The sequence below is a fragment of the Numenius arquata genome, chromosome 3, assembly GCF_964106895.1.
Source record: "Numenius arquata chromosome 3, bNumArq3.hap1.1, whole genome shotgun sequence".
NCBI lineage: Eukaryota > Metazoa > Chordata > Aves > Charadriiformes > Scolopacidae > Numenius > Numenius arquata.
Window position 1 is genome coordinate 11,107,035 of NC_133578.1, and position 22,299 is coordinate 11,129,333.

At 43.4% G+C, this 22,299-nt stretch overlaps 1 protein-coding gene across 2 annotated transcripts; it reads right to left on the reverse strand.

Annotated features, from left to right (window-relative positions):
• Positions 1–4,231: 4,231 nt before the first annotated feature.
• On the reverse strand, positions 4,232–21,771 carry LOC141462822 (glycerol-3-phosphate dehydrogenase [NAD(+)], cytoplasmic-like). Of its 2 annotated transcripts, none has more exons than XM_074144872.1 (8): positions 21,614–21,771; positions 14,916–15,093; positions 12,864–13,004; positions 11,493–11,631; positions 9,586–9,698; positions 8,013–8,246; positions 7,756–7,862; positions 4,232–6,391 (listed from the first exon to the last, which is right to left on the reverse strand). In XM_074144872.1, the coding sequence occupies exons 1-8, from the start codon at positions 21,652–21,654 to the stop codon at positions 6,295–6,297; spliced, it is 1,050 nt and encodes a 349-aa protein (XP_074000973.1). In that variant the 5' UTR covers positions 21,655–21,771; the 3' UTR covers positions 4,232–6,294. The 2 variants fall into 2 exon arrangements, with proteins under 2 accessions (XP_074000973.1, XP_074000972.1); XM_074144871.1 differs by having other exon boundaries at positions 5,908–6,391; positions 12,864–12,940; positions 14,921–15,093; positions 21,614–21,654.
• Between the last annotated feature and the right edge of the window lie 528 nt (positions 21,772–22,299).

Consider the following 22,299-nt stretch of genomic DNA (forward strand, 5'->3'; position numbering starts at 1 on the left):
AGTTAAGCATGGGGTGAGAATATGTTCCAAGGTGATACACCATCATGTTGCTCTCCTTATTGCGGAGCACTGAGTTTTTTGCCTCTGCGGGCAGCTGTCTTCTGCTGAACCTCATTTCTCCTGGCAAGTATCGGTGCTGACAGTAGTCAGGGAGGTACTGACGAAAGCAGCCAGGGTTTGAGAGGAGGAAAAATTACCTTGTCATCTCAATAAGTGCCAGTATTTTCCTGAATTGCAACCTTTGATTTTATTTTTTTTTGGACAAGATCTGCTATGCCAACTGTGTTAGACTACCTGGCAACTCAGTCGAGATTGGAAATGAGAACTCTTCTGTAACAGAACTGAGGGTTGTTTTTTTGTTATGTCCTCTGTGTGACTGGTAGCAAAGCATCCTCAAACTGGAAATATACCTCAGTGGTTTAGTCTAAAGCCATGTAAAAATCAGTTATCATCACTACTAATAACCAGGTCTAAACAGGTGTGGGAATTGTTTGTTTGTTTTGTCAATTCTTACAATTTATGGGGGGAAGAAATAATTCAATGGCATAGACCAGTGGTTGGCAGCTGTCTCCATAACTGGATTCTGCAGCTTTGAGGCTTCTCAGAATTCATACGAGTCTGTGGGAGAGCGACTAATCCTTGGGGTTCACCTAAACCTTCCTACATGCACAAAGTGGAATTTTAGACTGGTAACCAAGACAACTGTCTAGAAATCCCATTCTCATTTAGCATGTGCCAGTTTTACTGTGAAATTCAATGCATCAAATGTTTGATTATTCTCAGAGTAATTTGCTAGGCAAATGCATTTCAGTACCGACATCCAGTCTATACAATTGGGGTAAGTTTTCTGGTTACTTTTAATTTTGTTGGTTTGTTTCTTAAATAATGACATTGTTATGTTTTTAAATAGTAGGAACATAAATACAGCTGCTTTCACTTTGAAGGGCAAACCCATAGCGATGGCAGCTATAATCTTACAGGACCATATTGACTTTTCTAGACCAAAACCTATATTGGATGTGTAAAGAAGTCTAATCTGTCTTTTTACTTTTTTTTTTTTCCTCCCTCCATTTTTTCTTGGACATATAGTTGATAATCCAAATATTTGGGTATTTGTAATAAGTTAGAGAATCAGACATTTTGAACCACACGAGGGCATACCTTGGTGCAAAATTAATCACTTGAATGACAAAATATGTAAGAGGAAGGAAATGAGCAAAATCTGTCTTGCTAAGGACAGCTGCTCTATAGGACGCTTTTTAAGGATTTTTTTGTGTGTTTGTTTCTGACTCTATATAATGTGTTACCAGTAATCCTATTCAGAGTGAAAGGAACTCTTACGTGGTGCAATCCATTGTCTATCTTGTTAGGATAGTTTTCATTCTTGGAAAAGTGTTAAACTTGAGGGAGCAGATGTGCCCAGTGCACTGAAAACCGCAAATATAGGGAGAAAGGTGATGTTACTCTGCTTCTTAAATGTGCTGTGATGTTAGAATTGTCAGTGACTAGATCCCTTTCTAAAATGAAAGGTAAGGGGATGGAAGGGCTAGGGAGTAAAATTTGCTTTAGCTACAATTAAACTTGTTTAATAATAGGACTTCCATTGTAATTGTAAGAAAATCTTTGTGCCTACCGGACTTGGGTTTTTTATTTATTTATTTATTTAAAGAAACTCTTACAACACTGCTGAGGCGAGGAAGCTGCACCCTAGAACTGTCTGAAGGTATCACAGCTGAGAGAGTACCTTGCACTGGGCTAGTTCCCCTTCTTAACTGCAGGTTAATTTTGCTTTGAATTATCCAAGGCCTAGGCTAGCCTTAAATAGGTGTTTCTGAGAAGCAATATAAATTAGGAATCAAATGCTTTAAATGTGTAGAAGTTCCAATTAAGAAACACTCAGATTAATAAGTAAACACTGATTATCTTAATATATGCACAATCAACAGTTGGTGTAAATTGATTCCTTGAAAATGTAAGGGTTTGAGAAGGCATCTTAGGTCCCAGAGGTTGATATTGTATTTTTTTGTCTGTTGTGCAATAATACAGTTTAAATGGTATCATTCAACAACAATGCTTTTGATACTTGAAAAGAAATTATTGGTTATTTTTTCTTACTGTGAAATATTTGCACTGTCTGAACTTTCTGGTTAACTTTATAACTGTTAAACTTTTTTACTGGTGTTAATTTATTGTGCTTGGTATTTGATATGCTAGTCTCCTGTCTGTATAAGTGTGAAATTTGTCATATTTAATTGAATATTTTTATTCTCTACACAGTTGTTTGTCTTGAGGGCTTTTCTTCTTTTATTCTCTCTACCTGAGAATTAACTGAAAGATGGCTTAAAAAGTCGATGCTTACCTACTTCTGAATTGTATGCGTTAATTAAAGAAAGAGGCTGTAGTGCATTGTACCTGCAGGGAAAAATCGATCTGCCTGTCAGAGCTCTTGTGGTCAGATTCACCACTACCTGCATCAGTGAATCCAGTGAAGTAAAACTATTACTGCCTTAATAATCTGAGATTTCAGTTGTAATTTCTTTGACGTGCAGCCCTGCAGCTGGCTGTGAACGGCAGAACTGGCCGTGGCTTTGGGGGGGCGGGGGGAAGAAGGTGCTTTAGCCAGCAAAATCCAACGTGTTCTGTCCCGTCGGTGCAGGAGCAGCTGTAGCCTTGTTGGAACTGCCCAGAAGTGTCTCGAGTTCAGTTTGAAGTGAGAATGAATTTGGTGGCTGTCAAAAAGAATATTTGAGTAAAACTTGACTACCTCAGTTCTGTTTGAGTCTTCTAGCCCGCTGTGAATTTCCAAATCTTAAGATGAATTAAGTAAAAACATGTCTCAGGTTCTTAAGAGCAAAATAAATACAGTAGGAAGCATAAGCCATTTTTGAGTGTAGAACACAGCCAAAACTTTAGCTTAAACTGATCAGTTATGTAGCCTTAAGTGTAGTTTCCCCCCCCGCCGTAAAAGTCGGTATTGGTTTTAAATAAATGTAAAGTTTGCAGACGCCTACTTTAGGTGTCCTGACCGTATTGTGGTGAGTCCATCCTGCTGCATCTCTTACGTGTGAAAGCTTTGAAATCTGGCCCAAATGAGCCTTTGTGTTTTTACCAGAGTAGGCAGGGCAGCCGGAGCCCTGGAACTAGTGCTAAGAGATAAAGGAGTTGGCTTGTCTGTAGCAGAAACATTTTCAGTATATCACGTTCGCAGTTTTAATCTTTTAAAAACATTCCATGTTTTACTCCCTTATGGGAGTAAATTAGTCTCACAGTCTCTTTTTACCCCACTAGTTTGGATCTCTAGCGTTTCAGTCGAAGGCAAGTCATACTTCAGGAACACATTTTTCTAGCGTTTCAAGCAATTCCAAGGAGGAAGGTTAGCTTTTGGCTGGAGTATGCAGCAAGTAAAATTAGACTGCAAAGCAGGCAGTTCACTCCTCTTGAAGTGAGTTGAGGTCTTGGGAGGCCGTCATGGCCTTGGGTGTGGATTAATTACTGAAAGACAATTTTTGACCCCCATTAATTGACGGTCGGTGCAATGCAGCTCGTTCTTTCTGCCGAGCACTAGTAAATTGGGAAGACTGATGTCACTTAAGAGCAGACATATCCAGTCTTTTGCAAGGGCCAGTTGTTTTTAATTCTTCCTGTCCTGCAGATCTTTATGCTTGAATATATTTTGTCCTTTTGCCTCCACATTTCCTACGAGTCATGGTCTTCCCCCTGTGAGCTTGAACAAGCAGCTTGCGCTTGGCTGAATGTATCGCTCCTTGGGATTTGCCTCTATTTGTATATTAAAAGCAATGAGATCTTAAACTACCAGGCTTCCAAAGTGCGAATGTTGCCTTTCTAATGTGAAGCTTCCCCTTGGAGATAAAACAACTGTGGTGAGAGAGCTGGCTGACCTTGAACATGTGTTTCCTATTTTGGTACAGAATGTAAATACAGAACAAACTATTTTACATAGATTTTGACTGGATTGAGATATAAGGGCTAATTTTTGTTATTTATGGAGTAAAAATGTCCTTATTTTACTGTGTAAAAAAAAAAAAAAGTATGTCATACAAAAGAAGAAAAAATTGTTTGTCAATAAAATGTCTGTAGAAAATTGAGTCGTCTTGTCCTTTTCTTTGAGAGCTGACAATTATTAACCGCAAGAATAAGCGCTATAAGGGACCACTGTTACAACAGCCATTTATTTTGTGAGAATTTGGAAAAATGAAATTACATCAAGTCTGCATATTGAACACTTTATTAAACTGTAATTTGATACACTTTGAATGTGAAACATTTTATATTATTTTTAGCTCATACATGACTGATCAGAAAAGTTCAGCCTGCCGGTGAAGTAAGGAGCTTCCTGAATTCTCTATCCCATCCTCATGTATGTAATACTTAAAAGTTATGCAATATTTATGTCTTTTTTTTTTTTTTTTTTCCACTTGAAATGGAAGATCATCTTTCCCTCTTTTGTGTAAAGGATTTGGCCATGCGATTCCCATTTCGGTGGAAGGAATGTTGCTGTTGCCCTGCAGAGCCGCGAGCCGCTGCCTGGAACCGGACATGGAGCTGGAAGAGCTGAGCCACCGTCGCCGCTCTTCAGCGGGATCAGTGATGTCCTTTCTGGTACCCGAGCCAGCTTTGCTGGCTATGAGACTGAGATTCTTACAATATAATTGCAAGTAATATATTTATTTATATATATATATTACTCTGATAAATGTGAAAGATATAACAACATCTCCACTCTGCATTTTTGGAGTAGATTTTATAATCTAGATTTTATTTTGTTTTTTTATCGCTAAGCAATATGTCAGCAAATACATAGATTAAAAACCCACTTGCCTCCCTTTCTGCTATTTCGGAAAATGAGATAAAGCAAAGGAAAAGTAGGTTACTCTTCCTTTTCCTTTGCCTTGTCTCAAAATAGGAGTTTTTCAAAAGGGTATTAAAGCTTATAAAATGTGCCACTGTTCATTTCATAGATGGCTTTAACTATGGAAAACATCAGGTATGTAAAGTTACCCAAGTACAGGTACGAGGTTTAAAAACTTTTATGTTTCTAAAATTAACGCCATTGGTAGCAAAATAAAATAAAATAAAAAACACAACAAAATAAAACTGGTTTATGAACCAGTTTGTGTTTAAAATTCAGAAGTAGATAGAGATCTCGCTCTTCTGGAGCGTAAAATGTGTTGCGTAGAGCTACAGCAGGATCAGGGCATCAGTCCACAGTCTGGAGTGATGCGGATGTCAGTCCGGCGGAGTTTCCCGGTGGAGTTAAAATACAGCCTGGTTTCAAATGCAATTTTACAGGATTTCTGTGCGTTTACAGCGGTCATTTCCATGCACGTATGAAAAAAAAATATAAAAATAATCAAGTATCGCAGAGGATTTTTCACTGTTACTTGTTACATCCTCAAAACAACAGCGTTGCCCAAGCTGGAGCTGTGTGTGCTTCCTCCTTGTCAGCCTCCAGCTCTCCCCTCTCAGCTACTCCCAATTAATGACTTGCTGAGAAATCCTGACACTAATATAAATGTATTTGGTTATTCCATTTTTTTTTTCTGTATTTCAACGGAATACAGTAAGCGTAATGAAGGTCAGACAACTACTGAGGATTCCTAGTGTCTTGAATTTCAAACAAAAAAACCTTCAAAACCCCTTCTTTCTCCTTCCCCGCCCCTTAAACTGTTTTATTTATACATCTGCTGACCGTTCTGAGCACAGTAACGACACCTATTTTTCAAAAAAGGCTTACGCTGGGAAATGAAATCAAGGAAGGGCTAAATGTCACAAAATACAAAATGTTGTTTGTGTTTGAGGGGAATGATGGAAACCCAACATTGGCCCGTGTGATTGCATCTTATTGCCATCAACTTAAGGGGTTTTTCTACTAGAATTTTTCTGTTTGGATGAGTTCTTAATTTTTTTTCTGCACCTTGTGCTGTTCTGTAAGCGGTATTAGTAGGCAAAATGCTGAGGTTCACGTGAGTGGGATTGAGCTCGTTATGGAAATTACGAGGGGAACTGTTTTCAATCAAGAAGAAGGTAGTTCTAGGCAAATGCCCACATTCAAACACTCTTAAATTGTACATTCGTTTCCTGTTCCTTGGGTATAATGTTGAAATTAAAGGCAGAATTTTACCCCCAGAACGAGGATACTGAAATACATTCTCTGTTGCTTTTACAGCAAGCGTTGTCACACAGCCCGGTGCTCTGCTTTATTTGCTGTGGAGTGGACAGACGTCCTGGAAAGAAGAGGAGGTGAGAAGGTGACCAGGTGAGGAGAGGAGATCTCTACATGTGCTCTGGGTGGTTCTGCAGGCACGCGATGAACTCCTGGATCGACTGACCCTCGTAGCAGATCTTGTAGATGGTCGTAAATAATGGAAACCTAAAAGAAGCGCGTAGCAATGAAAAGAGCTTTTAATGTTTATATAAACATTTCCTTTCTGTTTATAATGGGAAAAAAAATCTTTCTTTTTTTAAATGTTATATTAAAAGTGGAAAACTTTTCTTTCTCTTTACAATGTAATTTTAACTTGGAGGTACCTTTACTGTGGGAGACGATATAGTCTTCCAGTATAAAAACAAAGTAGTAGGAGTGAAATTGGGGCAATTAAAAGGAACTAGGGCTGATTTTGGGGGGTGACAGCAGAGATGAGCTGTTCTGGAGCTAAAATTCCTATCCAGTGTTTTCATTTACTGAAAAAATCTCAAATTGCATATCCCCCTTTTCTTCCTATGTGCAAAATGCATATATTATTTGTATTCATTACTGATATCTAAAAAACCTAAAAGTAATGAGAATGTTTAATGATTTTTCTCTTCCTGGCTTAAAGGGTTCTTTTCCCTTTGCAAGCTCTTAGTCATTATGTGGTAAAAAATTAGTCCGGTGAATGACTTGGAGCTGAGTGTGTAACTAAGTGCAATTATAGGGATACTTATTAGATCAAGTTTTGATTTAAAGTTCACAACCTGTCAAAATGAGCTTTTCTTGCCCTCATTTTTGAAAGATAATGCCACTTGAATCTTCTATATCTGTTATAATTCTAATAGGGTTTTTTTTAAGTGTTCATTTAGCAATGTTTGACCTCTAAGTCGTGCTAAAGTATAAGAGGGAATGGGATGGAGGGAAGTTTAGCTCTTCTATTGTGTAAGATGAGACAAAGGTTTCAAATTATAAATAATCTTTACCCCTTTGCCCCAAAGAACTAGAAGTACTTTTAACCTCAGCATTATTTGTCGCACTAACGCACTGATATCAGCACGTATCACCTTTTCAATACATATAAAATTTTTTGATTAGGAGTGTATTCCTGAGCTTTATACTGAGATAACCCAGTTCAGGTTTGCACTGAGGGCGGTGTTGCTGCAAGCTGTGACAGCGACGTCCTGAGAACAAGAAACCCTTTGACCCATTGATCATGTTTGCAAGCTGATTCTGTGCGTGGCCTTCAGCCTTATTTAGAGAGACAGGGACGTCTGGGTAGCTCCTTTAGATTTTTTTTTTTTTTTTTTTTGGTTTCCTATATGTCCGTGGCTTGTTTTTTTTCTGACGCTCTTTAGCCTTCATCCCATTCTACCGACCACGGCAACGAGGGGTCAGGCTAAGCTGAGCTCTAACGGTGGCCCAGGATGTAAAAAGCAGTTGTTACAGAAACGAACAAGATAATTATACACAAGTACCTTTGAGGAGGTTATGAATCACTCATCATTTGTTGTTGATTCACTTTTTTTAAAAATAAAAGCACTTACTTATCAAGCATATTTTTCTGTTTCAGAATCTTGTAGACTTCAGCTGAGGTCTGAGGACCTTGCAACTTTTGTCCGTTCAGCATCTCATTTTCCAGTTCCTCAATGGACTAGAAGAGAGAAGACTGATTACTTGGGTCAAGGGGGATACTGCTACCAGACCAGCAGTTATTAAGAAGGTAAACAGCTAACAATGCTTTTGTAAAACATGGAAGGATTTCTTCATGTGCTAGCGTAAAATATTTAAAAATCCTCCTTACTTTTCCTGTGCGAGCAAAGGCTTCTGCTACTTTTCTGTTGCGTCCCCCGTAGCAGGTAGTGATTAGGTCAGCGACGCCGCAGCTCTCCAGGAAAGTGGCTATTGATACTGGTCCCCTGCAGAACATCTTGGCAAAGGCCACCATTTCCATAAGGCCCAAACGTATAATTGCTGCCTTCGTATTATCGCCAAAATTCAGTCCATCGCAGAACCCAGCTCCCACTGCTACGATGTTCTAAAAAACAGTTTAAGTGTGAAATACAGGGGAGGGAAGGAAACGGTCAGGCACGACGTGCGGTTCATCAGCGTGTACTGAGCTTTAGGAAAATCCCACAGATCTGTCTTCACCAGAACAAGGTTCAATTTCCAATGGCCATGAGTTTATCTCATGAAGAAGGTGGACAGCTAGTTACTGTGGAACAAAAGTAGCTGGACTTCTAGAAGATTTTTATAAAGTATCCACCTTTTTTCCCATGGGCAAAAATCAAAGCAGCTTGTTTTATACAGTAGTATTGCAATCATGTAGCGTGTATGTAATTAATGGTTTGATCTTCTGCTAGTTACAAGTTGGGACTCACTGACCTTTCTGTTTTAACTATTTAAAGTATTCCACGTGGAGTCATGCCTTTCTAGGTTTGCTCTAAACAGACTTGGATTCTACGTACAGATGCTGCAGTAGATCAAATTTTGGTTTCTCCTGCAAAAATGGTCAGTAGAATTGCCCTTTTCTACAGTTCTAAACAAACCTCTCTGGATCCTAAACTTCTTCACAACTCCTCACCATTGTCCTGCTCACCCTCCTTCCCACCTCACAGTTCCCAACCCCTAAATAAGTCCCTCAATAAGTGTAGTTCACTGTGTATGAGTAGCGTCACCTAGTACTGCTGTTGAAGTGTTTGCTCCAGACGCGCACGTGCCCCAGTGCAAAGGCAATGCCAAAGCAAGGATTTCAAGAAGAGCAAAGATCTCCTAAAGAAGAGCAGAAACAACCTCTCTTCCCTCTGTGCCTGCCCCCAGTTCCAGTCTGTTGTCAAAAGCAAAACCTGGGGGTATTTGGTTTTGTACGTAAAGAAACTTTGCTTTTTGTATGTTAGGTTAAACAGGACCGATTCTTTCCTAGCCATCTTGACGTGGGCATTGCTGAATGCCACACAGACGTGTGTGCCAGCACAGAGCATCGCTGCTGGTGCAAACTTTCTAGCAGGTTACTGCTTGAACCATGGAAATAAGTTATTAGCGGGAGCCACAATATGTAATAAGAGTCTTTGTTCCATTTTCTTACAACACACAGGCAAGAAAATACAGTGGACTAAATTCTGCCCTCAGAAGCAGAGATGCCTCCGGTAAGATAAAGATAAAAATACAACTATTTTGAAATGCTTTGCCAGCAGTTATATTTTTAAGTAAAATTTCCTTTTTTTACAGGTTGGAAAACTGGCACATGGAATACACGTCCTGTCCATGCTCAATGACAAAATGGCAGGACTCATATTAGACCCTGTGGCTTATGGAAGACACTCAGGTGAGGGTAGAATTTGGCCCTAATATAAACATTTTGGTTTGAAATTACTCACTTTTAAGGCTCCACAAATCTCCACTGTATCAGAGTCAAGCACCACAGTAATCCTGAAATTGGGGGTCTGCATTAATTCTTTAAAGATTTCCCCTTGTTTTTCGTTTTTGCACCCTGTGGAGACGAAGGATGAAAGTTAGAGGGTTTTTTTTGCAATGTTTCAGAATTAACTGAACACAAATTAACTGAAACCCAAAATAAGGGCCCAGGGACCACTTTAGGTTTTGTGGTCCCAGTAACTGAGTGTTGCTAAAGAAGAGGTTTGTGTGACAGCAGTCACAGCAGCTGCTGGCAGCCAATGTTAAGTGTATGCAGGTCGCAGGGCATTGACCAAGCGTCTCTCAATAACACTTTAAAGAGCTTAAAAGTAGGTAGCGCCTAATGCAGCTTTCTGCCTGAGGAAGCTTGAATAACCACAAACCTTGCAAAAGGATAACATTTACAAATCGCTTTGTACAGCACAATGGTGTAATTGCTGCTTTGAAAATGTAAACTGGTATAATTGCTAAATGTTATTATGGGGTGCAAATGATTAATGCCCCATTAATTCCCAATTACAGGAAGATCCACAGATGATGAAGTTGAACGGTGGCAGTGCTCAAACACTCTTGTTACCGATTCTATGGGGGTCATATATCATGTCATTACAGCGCTTGCCCCAGGTATTGGGAGGAAGGGTCGCCAGCTGGGCAGAGACTTTTGAATGGAATTTTGCTTCATTTTTATATGAGGTAACTTGGTTTCCTTCAGGGAGAGCTCAGCAGTGAGGAGCTGTAGCATTTTCCATCTATTACTCCTGGAGAGGTTCTGGGTGCTCGGTGTTTTTGAGTATTAAAGAGCCTGGGCAATAGCAATCTGGTAGCTGTGGAGTTTCTGCCCCATCTCACTAGAAACTTTGGGTTTGCTTCTCGTCTTTAACGATAATTGAAGTTGGGGGATACCCAGCCTCTTTGGGGTGCCTGTTTCTGGACTATTTGGCTTTCCACAAGGACTAAAGTGAGGGGCAAAGCTCTTTGCGCAGTTGCACAGTCATCATCACAGCGTGGCTTCAAACTGGTCCAGCAGAAGTTAAATTACCCCCAAGAAAATGAATATTGCTCAACTCCCCTAATCGTGTCTAGTCCTGTTTGTGCCCAGCTGCTCTGCCAGCGGCAAATGCCCCACTGGTACAGTTTTCACTATTACTGTAACACAAGGCAAAGGAACAGTATTGCAACAATGGGGTTTTTTTTGTTTTTTTTTTTTTGCCTTCCCTAGCTATGGAAAGATGTAACTTTAATTTCGACTGACTTTAAAAAGCAATGGGTTTTAAAATCTACTGGATGAACTTTCCAAATGAGGTCAGACCCAGTTCTGGGAGGATCTGAGGCTATGTCTTGGCAAGCAGTCTGAATGGGAGGAAGGAACAGAATGTTTCTGGGTTGTATTTTTTTTTTTGGTTTGGTGGTTTTTTGTTTTGTTTTTTTTTTTTTCCAAAGACGGACATTTGAAGATGGAGAAATACACCTCTGGGAGCGTGAGCTCATACGAGCTTCTGATTACACTTCTCTGTCTAGACTGTATAGTGTATCATAGTGTATAAACTGCCGATGTACTCAGCATTGAGCTGCACAGACACAAAAGGTGGCTCTTGCCAACTCCTACAGAAATGGGATTAAACTGTATTTTTTAATGGACTAAATGAGCTCTCAGTGCTGAAATGCACTATCAGTTTGGATCTGATCCCGCCAGCACTGAACTCCCTAGAAATCACGCTGCCTCTCTGAACGAGCTCAGTGGGCACCACTCGGGAACCGTGATGGGATCTGTCGCATCCCCCCGGCTTCCTCTAGAGGTTCTTCTGTTGCCCAGCCACAGGTGACGTTAAGCCACAGCTAGCGGCTTTAATTGGCTCTTTGCAATAGTTACCAATGGTGGTTTCACAGAACTTCTCATCGGCCACTTCTTTGGCGATGTTGGCCCCCATGAGCACGCTGATTTCTATTTTCAGTTTCTCTCGAATGAGGTCAGATATGAGCTTCAGGCCTTCAGGACCCTCATCAATCCCCTGAATAAAAGATGATAGTCAAAGCCAAGTTTATAGAAAAGGAAAATGACAGCAGTAGAGCACTGGCAAAGCAGAAGGTGTCCTATTGCCTGCAGCTCTCTGGTTTTAATTGGAAGGATTTGGGTCTTATATTCACTAGCATGAGCCATTAATACAAGTGCTCTGGGTTTGTACTTTGATAATTGCAAATTCAAGGCAAGTTCAGGGAGAAGGTAGCGGCAGTGGAGGTAACCCTGCAAGAGGCCTCGTATCCAGTGCTGCTGTCCTGAGGCTTTTTTGATGCCATTTTTTTCCCTCTGTGTTAAATTCCTGTAGTACAGAACCAGCCTTTTAAATTTAGCCTCCGAGCAGTAGCTTTTTTGTAAGAACTAAGTATTAGTCTGAGTGCTTCATTGGAATTAAGGAATATACTGAACTGTCTTGGGGTTTTTTTTAAGCTAAAGAAAGAAGTAAATTTGCAGGAATTTCGTTCCTGTCCCACCTTCCTCTCCCCGGTGCACTGCTGCTCATGAAATAATTTCTACGGGGGGGAAAGGGGGCAAGAGCTGATATTGCAGTCTGAAAACTTGAATTACATTTCTGTCATTACAATTTTAAATTGGGTATCTCCTGTAATGCAATCAAAAGAAGAAGCAGTAGACTATATCCCCATGCTTTGCTTCTGGCTTTTAGTCTGAGATTCTCTTAAAATATTAATTCCTTCTAAGATTCTGATAATCTGGTATCTCTAAGCTTAAAAAGAGATTCCTCAGTTCATGCCAGATTTAAATTGCTTTGGTTCTACAAAATCATTAGTGTTATTGTGCGTTTTAATGCTGCCAAGAACAGCTTTAGCATGTACTTGGAAGAGGCACTTCGACCCAGCGCTCTTTCCAGTTAAGGGTTAATTGAGGCTGAGTCTGATGAGTATTTTTTCTGGCAGCAGCACCAGCTTATGCAGTCCTCTCTCTGCCCATTTTCACCTCCCTGCTGGCCCAAGCAGGAACCGATCCAGGCAAAAGATGGCTGGCAAAGAAGGTTACCCTTAGCCCAGATGGGTTGCCCCATCCTTTCCTCTCCGTGGCCATGGGAGCGGCAGAAGGGCTGGCAGAGGCTGGGTATGTTTTAACTCTTGTGGAAAGAGAAGCTCCTGTTTATGCAGAGCATGCAGCTGAGGGCTGGAGCTCCCACCCTTAAGCTGAAGGTAGTTATTTACCCCATACCAATCAAGTCCTGCGGAGATGACAACTTACCTTGATCAGGGAAATCCCGAATGTCCCGGGTTTTATCTGGCCTGCGATCTGCTCGCAGATTCGGCCAATGAATTGGTGTGGCAGAACAAACACCAAAATATCTGCCCCACTTGCTGCTTCGACCACATCCGGTACAGCCACCTGGGACAAGAGTGACAACTGAAATGAGCCCCAGGTAGGAATCCTCACACCTTCCAAGATACCAAGAAGCCAAAGCCATTGCAGATGCGTTGCAAATGTCCTTAATTTTAACTGGCACTGTTGTGTAACTGCTAGCTCTTCATATGAGCAACTGCAGCTCTCTTCTGAAATATCCAAAGCAGCCTGAGGTTTTTTAGGTTTGGATTTTTTAATTTATTTTATTTTTAACTTGCCTCCCATCTCAGCCCTGTGTGGATTATCTGGGGAACATGATACGCTTTCTAAACTTGCACCTGCTTGGGAAGCCCCTTTGCTGGTTCAGCTTCTTCAGGTGGTTCCTGAAGATACTGAGCAACCCTGTATGGTTCTGCTGGAATGAACGGTACCACTGGGCAGCACGGGAACAAAGGAGGGTGGTGAGACAGAGCCTCTTCTGGCAGTCTTTAGTTTCCAGAGGTCCCTAGCTAAGGGCTACTCAGGAGTAAACTATATCAAAAAGCCAAGATTATCATATTTGGGGTGGGATGGGTTGTTTGTTTTAGATATATAGTAACTTGACCAATAGTTAGAAAAAGTTACCCAATATGCTTAATAACTAACAAGCTCTATCGTCCTCTAAATGCTAGCGTTACTCAGAACAACAATTCAATCCAGGCTACAGAGGCAAGGGCAGGTGAATTTGAGCCTGCTGTCACAAGCAGTTGACAATCAGAGCAAACATTGCCCTTGGAGCAGACAGCCTTAGAGCCAGCGGGATTCCCACCGGGAGAACCAGAACTGCTGCCAGTAAGGCTGCTTCTCCAGGAAACCAGTAGAGCGGGAGGAGGGCAGAGGCTGGCAGTGCTGTACAGACAGTGCTCCCATCTCTCCAAAATACCACAGAGCAACGCAAGATAAAAAAAAGTAGTTTTTTTTATTTTTCCCAGTTGGAGATGAAGATGTGAGGGTCCCTCCAGGCTTTTATTGCAACCAGCTGATTTCTGGTGGTAAAGCCTCGGACTTTGCTATAGAGAGGATGAGGCTGATCTCAAGTGATGACGAGGAGCCTGTTGAGCTGCTGGAGGATTGTGAAAATAACAGGGGGGAGTCAGTCGTAACCCAGGAGAACAGTGTGCCAAGTTCGAACCACGGGAGTGCAAATTTGCAGTCGCAGCACTAAATGGTGTACTAAATATAACCACTCTCCAAGCGAGGACACCCACCACGTGCAACCTCTTAACTTCCCTTTTACAACTGCAACTGTTCAAGAAACAGGGTGCTACTTTCTTTAATTCACAAAACAGTGGCATTTGGGAAAAAATCAAGCAGCCAAAACTCCTCACCTTGCTTGCTTCGGTAGCAATAAATTACCTAAGCGGATTCACTTAAGCAGAGATGCATAACTTGGTTTTTTAACTGTTCATGAAAATTAAACACCTTCTATTTTTGGTGGAATTTATGGCATTATTAGTTATAGCAGCGTGTTGCTACCCTGAAATTGCCGTGGGCCGACAGCTCGTTGTTCATCTCCTTGTAGGCCACAGCTGTTACCTGTGCTGCTCGTTCCTTTTTCAGAAGGGAGAGCAGTAGCTTTCCCTTTTTTTCCCCGAAGATGCTGTGGGTTTAAAATATCTCAGCTCTGTGTAGAGAGATCTCTGCCTGCCATTTCTAGAGTTATGCTGATTTCTGCCAGAGAGGAGGATGGTGCGTTACCAGCACCTGACACAGTTGGGTGTTTGAAGTTGCGTGTGACACATGAGACAAGCAGAAGTCACAGAAATGAGTTATGTTTCAGCCTACTTAAAATGTTTGAGTTCGGCGGCAAACCAGAATGAAGCAGTGAATTACTTCCTAATTTTAATTTTGCCAGATGTTGCCTCCCTTATAAAAAATAACAATATTTCAGTAATACATTTTTTTTTTCCAACTTACCACATTTTTGGGTATTTTGTATCCAGGCAGATATTTAACATTTTCATGTTCCTGGTTGATTATTTCTGAGAGTTTTCTTCCATTGATCATCTCTTCAAATACCCACATCTTGACAGTAGGATCAAATCTGTTGGACTTCTGGACATTTTTGCCAATGATTCTTGCTATGGCTGATCCCCTTTTAAAAAAAAATAAAAAAAATCGAAATAACTAATGGGAAACAATTAGTTTTATTGTGAATTGGAAACACAAATTACTTTAAACATAATAACTCATAAAAGGCCTGTGCTATAAAGCTGTTCAGGTGCTTGCTACTTTCTGCTCAAAGTTTTATTCCTCCTTCCTCCATCAAAAACCCCTCAGCTTAAAACCACAGAAATTAGATCCAGAGAAAACATAACTGTAATAAAGGATCTACAGTCATATCAAAGCCTACAGAGTGGGAATGCGATGTACCATCCACAGCACTAAAAATGCAGTATCTGGGATTAAAATCTCTCTCGCTCTTCGGATAGTTCTTTTTTGATGAAGACCAACAAATGTAAAATAATCCGTCTGGGGAAGCGGTGCTTCACGATCTTGCTGTGACAGTCTTTGTGCATCTCATCTAAAATAGATGCATCCCGGTTTCCTACCGATAACCAAACAGTTGCAATAAGGATTTTATGTAAGAGCTAAAATCCTCAGAAATTGTTCTTTTCTTAAAAAAAAAAAAATAATATATTCAACCTGATGGTTTCTCTTTATATATTGCTGTAACAGGATACGTAATAGTTGCAGCCTGAGGGTATTTTAACCATCCAGTTTACTCTTCTTCAGTCATGCTGAGTGGTTTTTAATCTCAGTTTAGACAAGAATTTTATTTCCCCAGCTCCGCTGCAGCTTTGCAAACGTTTGCTTATTTTTCTTGGCAAGAGAGAATTAAAAACCCCGCAGAAAATATTGCAAGTATTGCTTAACGCTCTTTAAATTATATGGGGAGGAGGGGTGATTATTTTTATTCCTTTGCTCCTTCTTTGCATTTTAGTGCTACTTTTAATCTTTTGAGTACCGGCCGTTTTACTAACACAACTGGAAGAGGAGCTCCAGCTGCAACGCTCTTGTCCTCTGACCCACCTGTAACACACCTGCATGAACAGGCTTTACCTCCAATATCTTTTCTGGAACGGACAAAGGTCTCAACTACCTCCAAGACGAAGTCCAGGTAGGTCTGTGCTCTCAATGGGTCAAAGGGAAACCACGTTGTAGCCGGCTCTCCTTGGCTCAACCGTACTTTTGGCATAACAGGTTTACACAACGCTGAATTGCTCAACAAGTAATAAAAGGGCTTCATCTTAATCTTTCACGATAAAGAAATCCTGCTGCAATCGGGTTTCACTCTGCTTAGCGTTTACTATATACTGTAATCTGAGCGGCCATCATGCTTGCTTTCTAAAAAGGGATGATTGGGTTTGGTCCTTTAAAATACGTAAGCAAATGTTTTAGGGGTGAAATGTTTTAGGTGTTAAATGTTTTTGGGGTGACCCTTACTGTAGGAGAAATATTCTCTTTAAAATGACTTATATTCTGCTTGTCTTGCCCTGCTACCAACAGAGAGCGCAATCAAGGCCTGAGCTGAGGATGAATTGTGGCTCAGCAGAAAAAATGCTCTTCTTAAGAGAAGTTAATTTTATAAATAAACCTGAGATCTAAATTCATTGTCCAGGTTGTGCTGGAGACTCGGAGGCTTTAGTCTCCATCCAGCACAACCTGGACGATGAACTTAGACCTCAAGCCTATCCATAAAAATAACTTTTCTAGCTATATACCAAGTTCATGTTTCTGTTGAAAGATGCAGACTCCAGCTCTAACCTCTGAAAATCCTGAATGGGATTTGCAACTCTCAGTAGATAAATCTGATCTTCTAGCAGAGCTGTTGTTACCACAGCACTTGGATGTTGCCACCCAAGTGTTTTCCTGTTGACAAGGTATCACAGAATCACGGAATCTTCATGGTTGGAAGCAACCTTTGAGATCGAGTCCAACCACAAACAAAAAAAAAACAACACACCAAACAAATAGACACAACCCAACAATCTCGGGCACTAGAGCAGGCCCTGAAGTGCCATGCCTACATGTTTCTTAAATACCTCCAGGGATGGTGACTCCACCACCTCCCTGGGCAGGCTGTTCCAGCGCCTGACCACCCTCTCAGTAAAGTAATTCTTCCTAATATCTAATCTAAACCTCCCTTGCCGCAACTTCAGACCATTTCCTCTGGTCCTGTTAGTGTTCACTTGGGAGAAGAAGCCAACACCCACCTCTCTACAACCTCCTTTTAGATAGTTGTAGAGGGCAATGAGGTCCCTCCTCAGCCTCCTCTTCTCCAAACTGAACATGCCCAGTTCCCTCAGCCTCTCCTCATATGACTTGTTCTCTAGACCCCTCACCAGCTTGGTGGCTCTCCTCTGGACACGCTCCAGCAGCTCAATGTCCTTCCTGTAGTGAGGGGCCCAAAACTTGACACAGTACTCGAGGTGGGGCCTCACCAGTGCCGAGTACAGAGGCACCATCACTGCCCTACTCCTGCTGGCCACACTATTCCTGACACAGGCCAGTATGCCGTTGGCCTTCTTGGCCACCTGGGCACAGTGCTGGCTCATGTTAAGCCAGCTGTCCACCAATATCCCCAGGTCCTTTTCTGCTGGGCAGCTTTCCAGCCACTCTTCCCTAAGCCTGTAGCATTGCCTGGGGTTGTTGTTGAAGGTACCTTCACCATCTCTGAAGGTTTCTCAGCCGTAAAGGTAGCTCCAAAAATTACAGTATTTTCTTTCGGTTCCTCTTCAGACAAATGAGGTTTTGGAGGAGAAAGGGTTTAATGTTTAAAAGACATTGAGCAGTCATCAGGGAAAATACCTGCCACAAAACAAACAGGTCAAAACCTGATGCTTGTTTTACTTAGTTCATTTAAAATTCAGTCACCCCTGGTTAGCCTTGGGAAGAAGAATTGCTTTGTCTGTGAAGGTGGTGGGCAGCAGACTACACAGGCTGGGCAGAAGAGGGCTGCTTATGCAAATAAAAACCAAGGACCTTCACATACAAAGACCTCCTCCAAAATTCAATTTAGTGACAGTTAATAGAAGACTGAGAACTCCACTTAGATCATTTTTAAAAGTAAGTGGAAACTACCAATCAGGTTTTTTTTCCCCAGTTATGTTAATTCATGTTGGAAGTGATTTGCATATTGCTAAGAAAAAGAAAGCTTTTATCTGGAGATTTCCTATCAGTATAATGGGAGAGCTTTGATGTAGAATAACTCAAATACGACCCATTATTTACATATGTGAATATGAAAGTGTCTGTGGCACACATCAGATCTGGTGAGAATGAGAGCTGAAAGAACCCCCATGAAGCAGCTCGTCCCTTCCCTCTACAAAGGCCAGTCAAATATACTTATGCCATTCCTAATAGTTTTTCTGAGGAAAAACTTAAAGACCTCAGCAATTGCAGGTCTCTTTCCTTCCCCAACCGGCCCATCCAACGACTTTGCAATCCTTGGCATGAGAAAGGTCATCCTCACATTTAACCCAAGTCTTTCTTACTGCGGTTCAGGTCCATTTCTAGTCTAGAAGGGTGGAATATTGTTTTTCTACTTTAGACGCTTGAAGATGAGATCTTCCTCCAGTCTCTGTCTTAGCCAACCACCCCAAACTTTTTAAATTATAGTGTCGCTCACGTTGGAAGGACCATGAGAGGTCTCCAAAGCAGAAACAACACTGAGTTCAGATGGGTTGGTTACTCAGGGCTTTGTTCAGTTTAGTCTTGAAAGCTCTCCAAGGACCACCTCCTCTCTGGGCAACCTGCCCCAATGCTTTATTATTCTCACAGGATTGCGTTAGGGTTTTTTTCTCCTGTCAATATATATTGAGTCAGAACCTCTTTTGGTTCAATTTATGACTTCTTTCTCTTGTTTCCCTTTGTGCACCTCAGTAAAAAGCCTGGCCATCTGTCCACGTTGAAGACAAGAACCTAGTTTGAGCTGGATCTTCGCTGAGGACCCTGCAGTCCAAATGAATCTGAGAAGATTGGGAGAGCTTTTGGATCCTGATGGGTCAGGCAGTGAATTAAACCTCTATTTTTAAAAACAGATAACTGAACCGCGATCAATGTAAACACAAACCCTCCTGCACCTGGCTGGCAACCGCAAAACGCTGTGCAGCGCTTACTTCGCTTAACCACATCACCCAGGAGTCTCCTGGCAGCGTTGACTTAGTGAGTCCCCGTGACCTGCTGAACTTCTGCAGCTGACACAAGCTATTGCGACACGCTGCGTCACGTGTCAGCCACGTTTCTGAGCTGCAGGAAAGACTCAAGAGCAGTGATCTGAACTGCCGCCCAAATATTCAGGAGGAGTGTAAGGAAAAAAAAAAAATGTTTGCCAAAGACAAACATCGTATTTCTGTGTTGTGCTAAGACAACCTGTTCTGCCACAGAGGCTACGAATAGATGCGATTTAAGCACCAGAGCACAATGTTTACCTTCTCCCCAGAGATTTTACAGTCTATGCATATGGTAGGAAGCAAGAAACGGGCTCAGGCAGATCGGGAGTACGAGTAAGTAGATAGTATCGAATGAGCTGGGGTCTCTATCTCTGTGGCGTAACTCTTTCCAAGTTTGTAGGTACACGTGAAAAAAAGAGAACTTTCTCGAGCACAGACTTGAAGGACGACAACTAAGTGGCTTTGGAGAACGTCTTATGGCAAGGGGACAGCCTGGGAAAGGCAGGAGGTGCTTGCTTGAGGATGCAGCAGGAGAATGATGAAGGCTGTGGGCTGACCAAAGGTAAAAGCTGGCTCTCAGACGTGCAGCGATGGCTGTTGAGGGGCTTGGAAGTGGCAACGAGCTGCCTGCCCAGGCTTGGATGCCTGTGGTTAAGGTGAGGGAGAAGAGGGTGGCAGAGGAGGGACACAAGCGCTGGGATGATGTGGTGAAACTGGCAGTTGGGGAAATGGAGGTGCAGAAATAATGGGGCAGGGCTGCATCCCTCATGGCCAGAGAAAGACAGAGGAGTTCCCGAAGAAGCCGTAGCTGTGCAGTTACATGAGAAGGGCTGTATTGGAGAGGTGTCACGCACACAGAGCCTGTGGCCCAGAAAAAGCCTGCGTGTGGGGCTCAGAAAGCAGTGGACTGGTTTTGCAAGGCAGGAAGGCAAAGAGCCGTGCTTTAACTACGGTGTGTTCTCAGCAGCTCACAAGCAACCACTCCCTTACCTATTGATTTTTTTTTTGGCATTTGCTTCCACTTAGCTGTCAGATATTTTTAAAATCTTAAGGCATTTGCCCTCCTTGTACAAAAGGAATCCACCAAACTACCTGGAGGCTGGGTTTGCTAATCCCAAAGTGCATGCACATACCTGTTAGTCTGTTTGTTTGTGCTCAGCTTACATAAACCATAAGAAAAGAAAGATATGAAGTCCGGTGAGATAGGGTTTACCGATTTCAGTGGGGTTTGTCAGACCCAAGAAGCTCTGGAGGGTCACGCTTTTGGCCAGGCTGGAAAGGACTGAGCAGTAGCAGACACATTCTTACAAATATGGAGAATCATAGAACGGTTAGAGTTGGAAGGGACCTTAAAGATCATCAAGTTCCAACTCCCCCTGCCATGGGCAGGGACACCTCCCACTAGACCAGGTTGCTCAAAGCCCCATCCAGCCTGGCCTTGAACACTTCCAGGGATGGGGCAGCCATGTCTCTGGGCAACCAACCTGTTCAGTGTTCTCACCACTCTCATAGGGAAAAATTTCTTACTGATATCTGATCTAGATCTCCCCTCTTCCAGTTTGAAGCCATTACCCCTCATCCTATCACTGCATGCCCTTGTAAAAAGTCCCTCTCCAGCTTTCTTGTAGGCCCCCCTTCAGATACTAAAAAGCTGCAATAAGGTCTCCCCAGAGCCTTCTTTTCTCCAGGCTGAATGACCCTTACTCATCCTGTCCTCATCGGAGAGATGCTCCATCCCTCTGATCATCTTTGTGTCCCTCCTCTGGACCCACTCCAACAGGTTCATGTCTTTCCTGTGCTGAGGACTCCAAAGCTGGACGCGGTGCTCATGGTGGGGTCCCACCAGAGCGGAGCAGAGGGGCAGAATCACCTCCCTCACCCTGCTGGCCACGTCGCTTTTGATGGAGCCCAGGATGCGGTTGGCCTCCTCAGTGCTTCTGTTAGAACTGCCTGGGCTCTGCCGGGGGCAGGCACAACCAGCGGGGCACGGCTCTCTCTGGGATGTCGCCGTCCTGTCGCCAGGGCTTTCAACGGCTCGCACGCCTCAGCGATGCGGGACCCTCATCCCTCCCCAGCTCTGCTACGCCTGCCCCGCTCCCCGCCCGAGGAGCCCGCCCGGCTGAGGCGGGAGAGGGTCGGGCCGGCGGGTTCAGGACCATGGAGACCCTTCCGCAGCGCCCCCCGGGCCCCGCCGCTCCCCGCACCGCACCTGTTGCCAAGCCCCCCCGGCGGTTCCCGCTGGGCTGGGGCGGGGGGAAACGAGGAAGGGGGAAAGGGGAGGAAAAAAAAAAAAAAAGAAAGAAAAGAGGAAAAAGGGAGGAGTGTGGAAGGGAGAAGGGCAGAGGAGAGGCGCGGGGGGGTGTGTGTGTGCGTGGGACGACACGACACGACACGAAGGGGTACCCCCCCCACACCCCCCCGCCGCGCTGCGGCACTCACCAGTTCCCCGAGCCGATGATGCAGACGCGGAGCGGCGACATGCTGCGGGGCTGCCCTCGGCCCGCCGCTGCTGCCGGCGGCTCTGCCGGGCCCGGCTCAGCCCGCCTGCCAGCACCGCCCCTGCCGGCCCGGCCCCCGGCGCCTGCGGGAGGGACGGGCGTGAGCCCCGGTGGCAGTGCCGCCCCCCCCCCCCCGCCCCGCTCCAGGGCTCCGCCTGCAGCCCCGGGTCGGTCCCTGCCCTGCTGAGAGCCGGGAGGGGGGTGGAACTCAGTGCCCCGGAGGGGGAATGGGGAAAATGGTGCCTTCCACCCGGAATTCGCGGGGATGAGGAGCTGCGCGGGGACCATCGGCAGCCCCCCGGGTTTCTGCGGGGTGGGGTAAGGTGGGGAGGGGGTTTAGAAGGTGTGTAAGCATGGCCCTTAGGGGCAGTGGGAAACATCCCGAGGTCCCACCTGCCCTGCCAGCCTGATGCATTGTGGCTTAAATTCTCCCGACAGGTGAGGAGCACCGCCAGGGAAAGGTTATGAGTGCATTGGCAGAGCCAAATTCAGATGATTAATCATGGAATATATCACGGTTCTTTATATGGGACATCAAAAAAAGTTATCTGCAAGGAAGGACAAAACAGAGCATCGTTCCTTTTCCCCTACACGGTCTAATCATGTGTAATGCCCTACAAATGACCA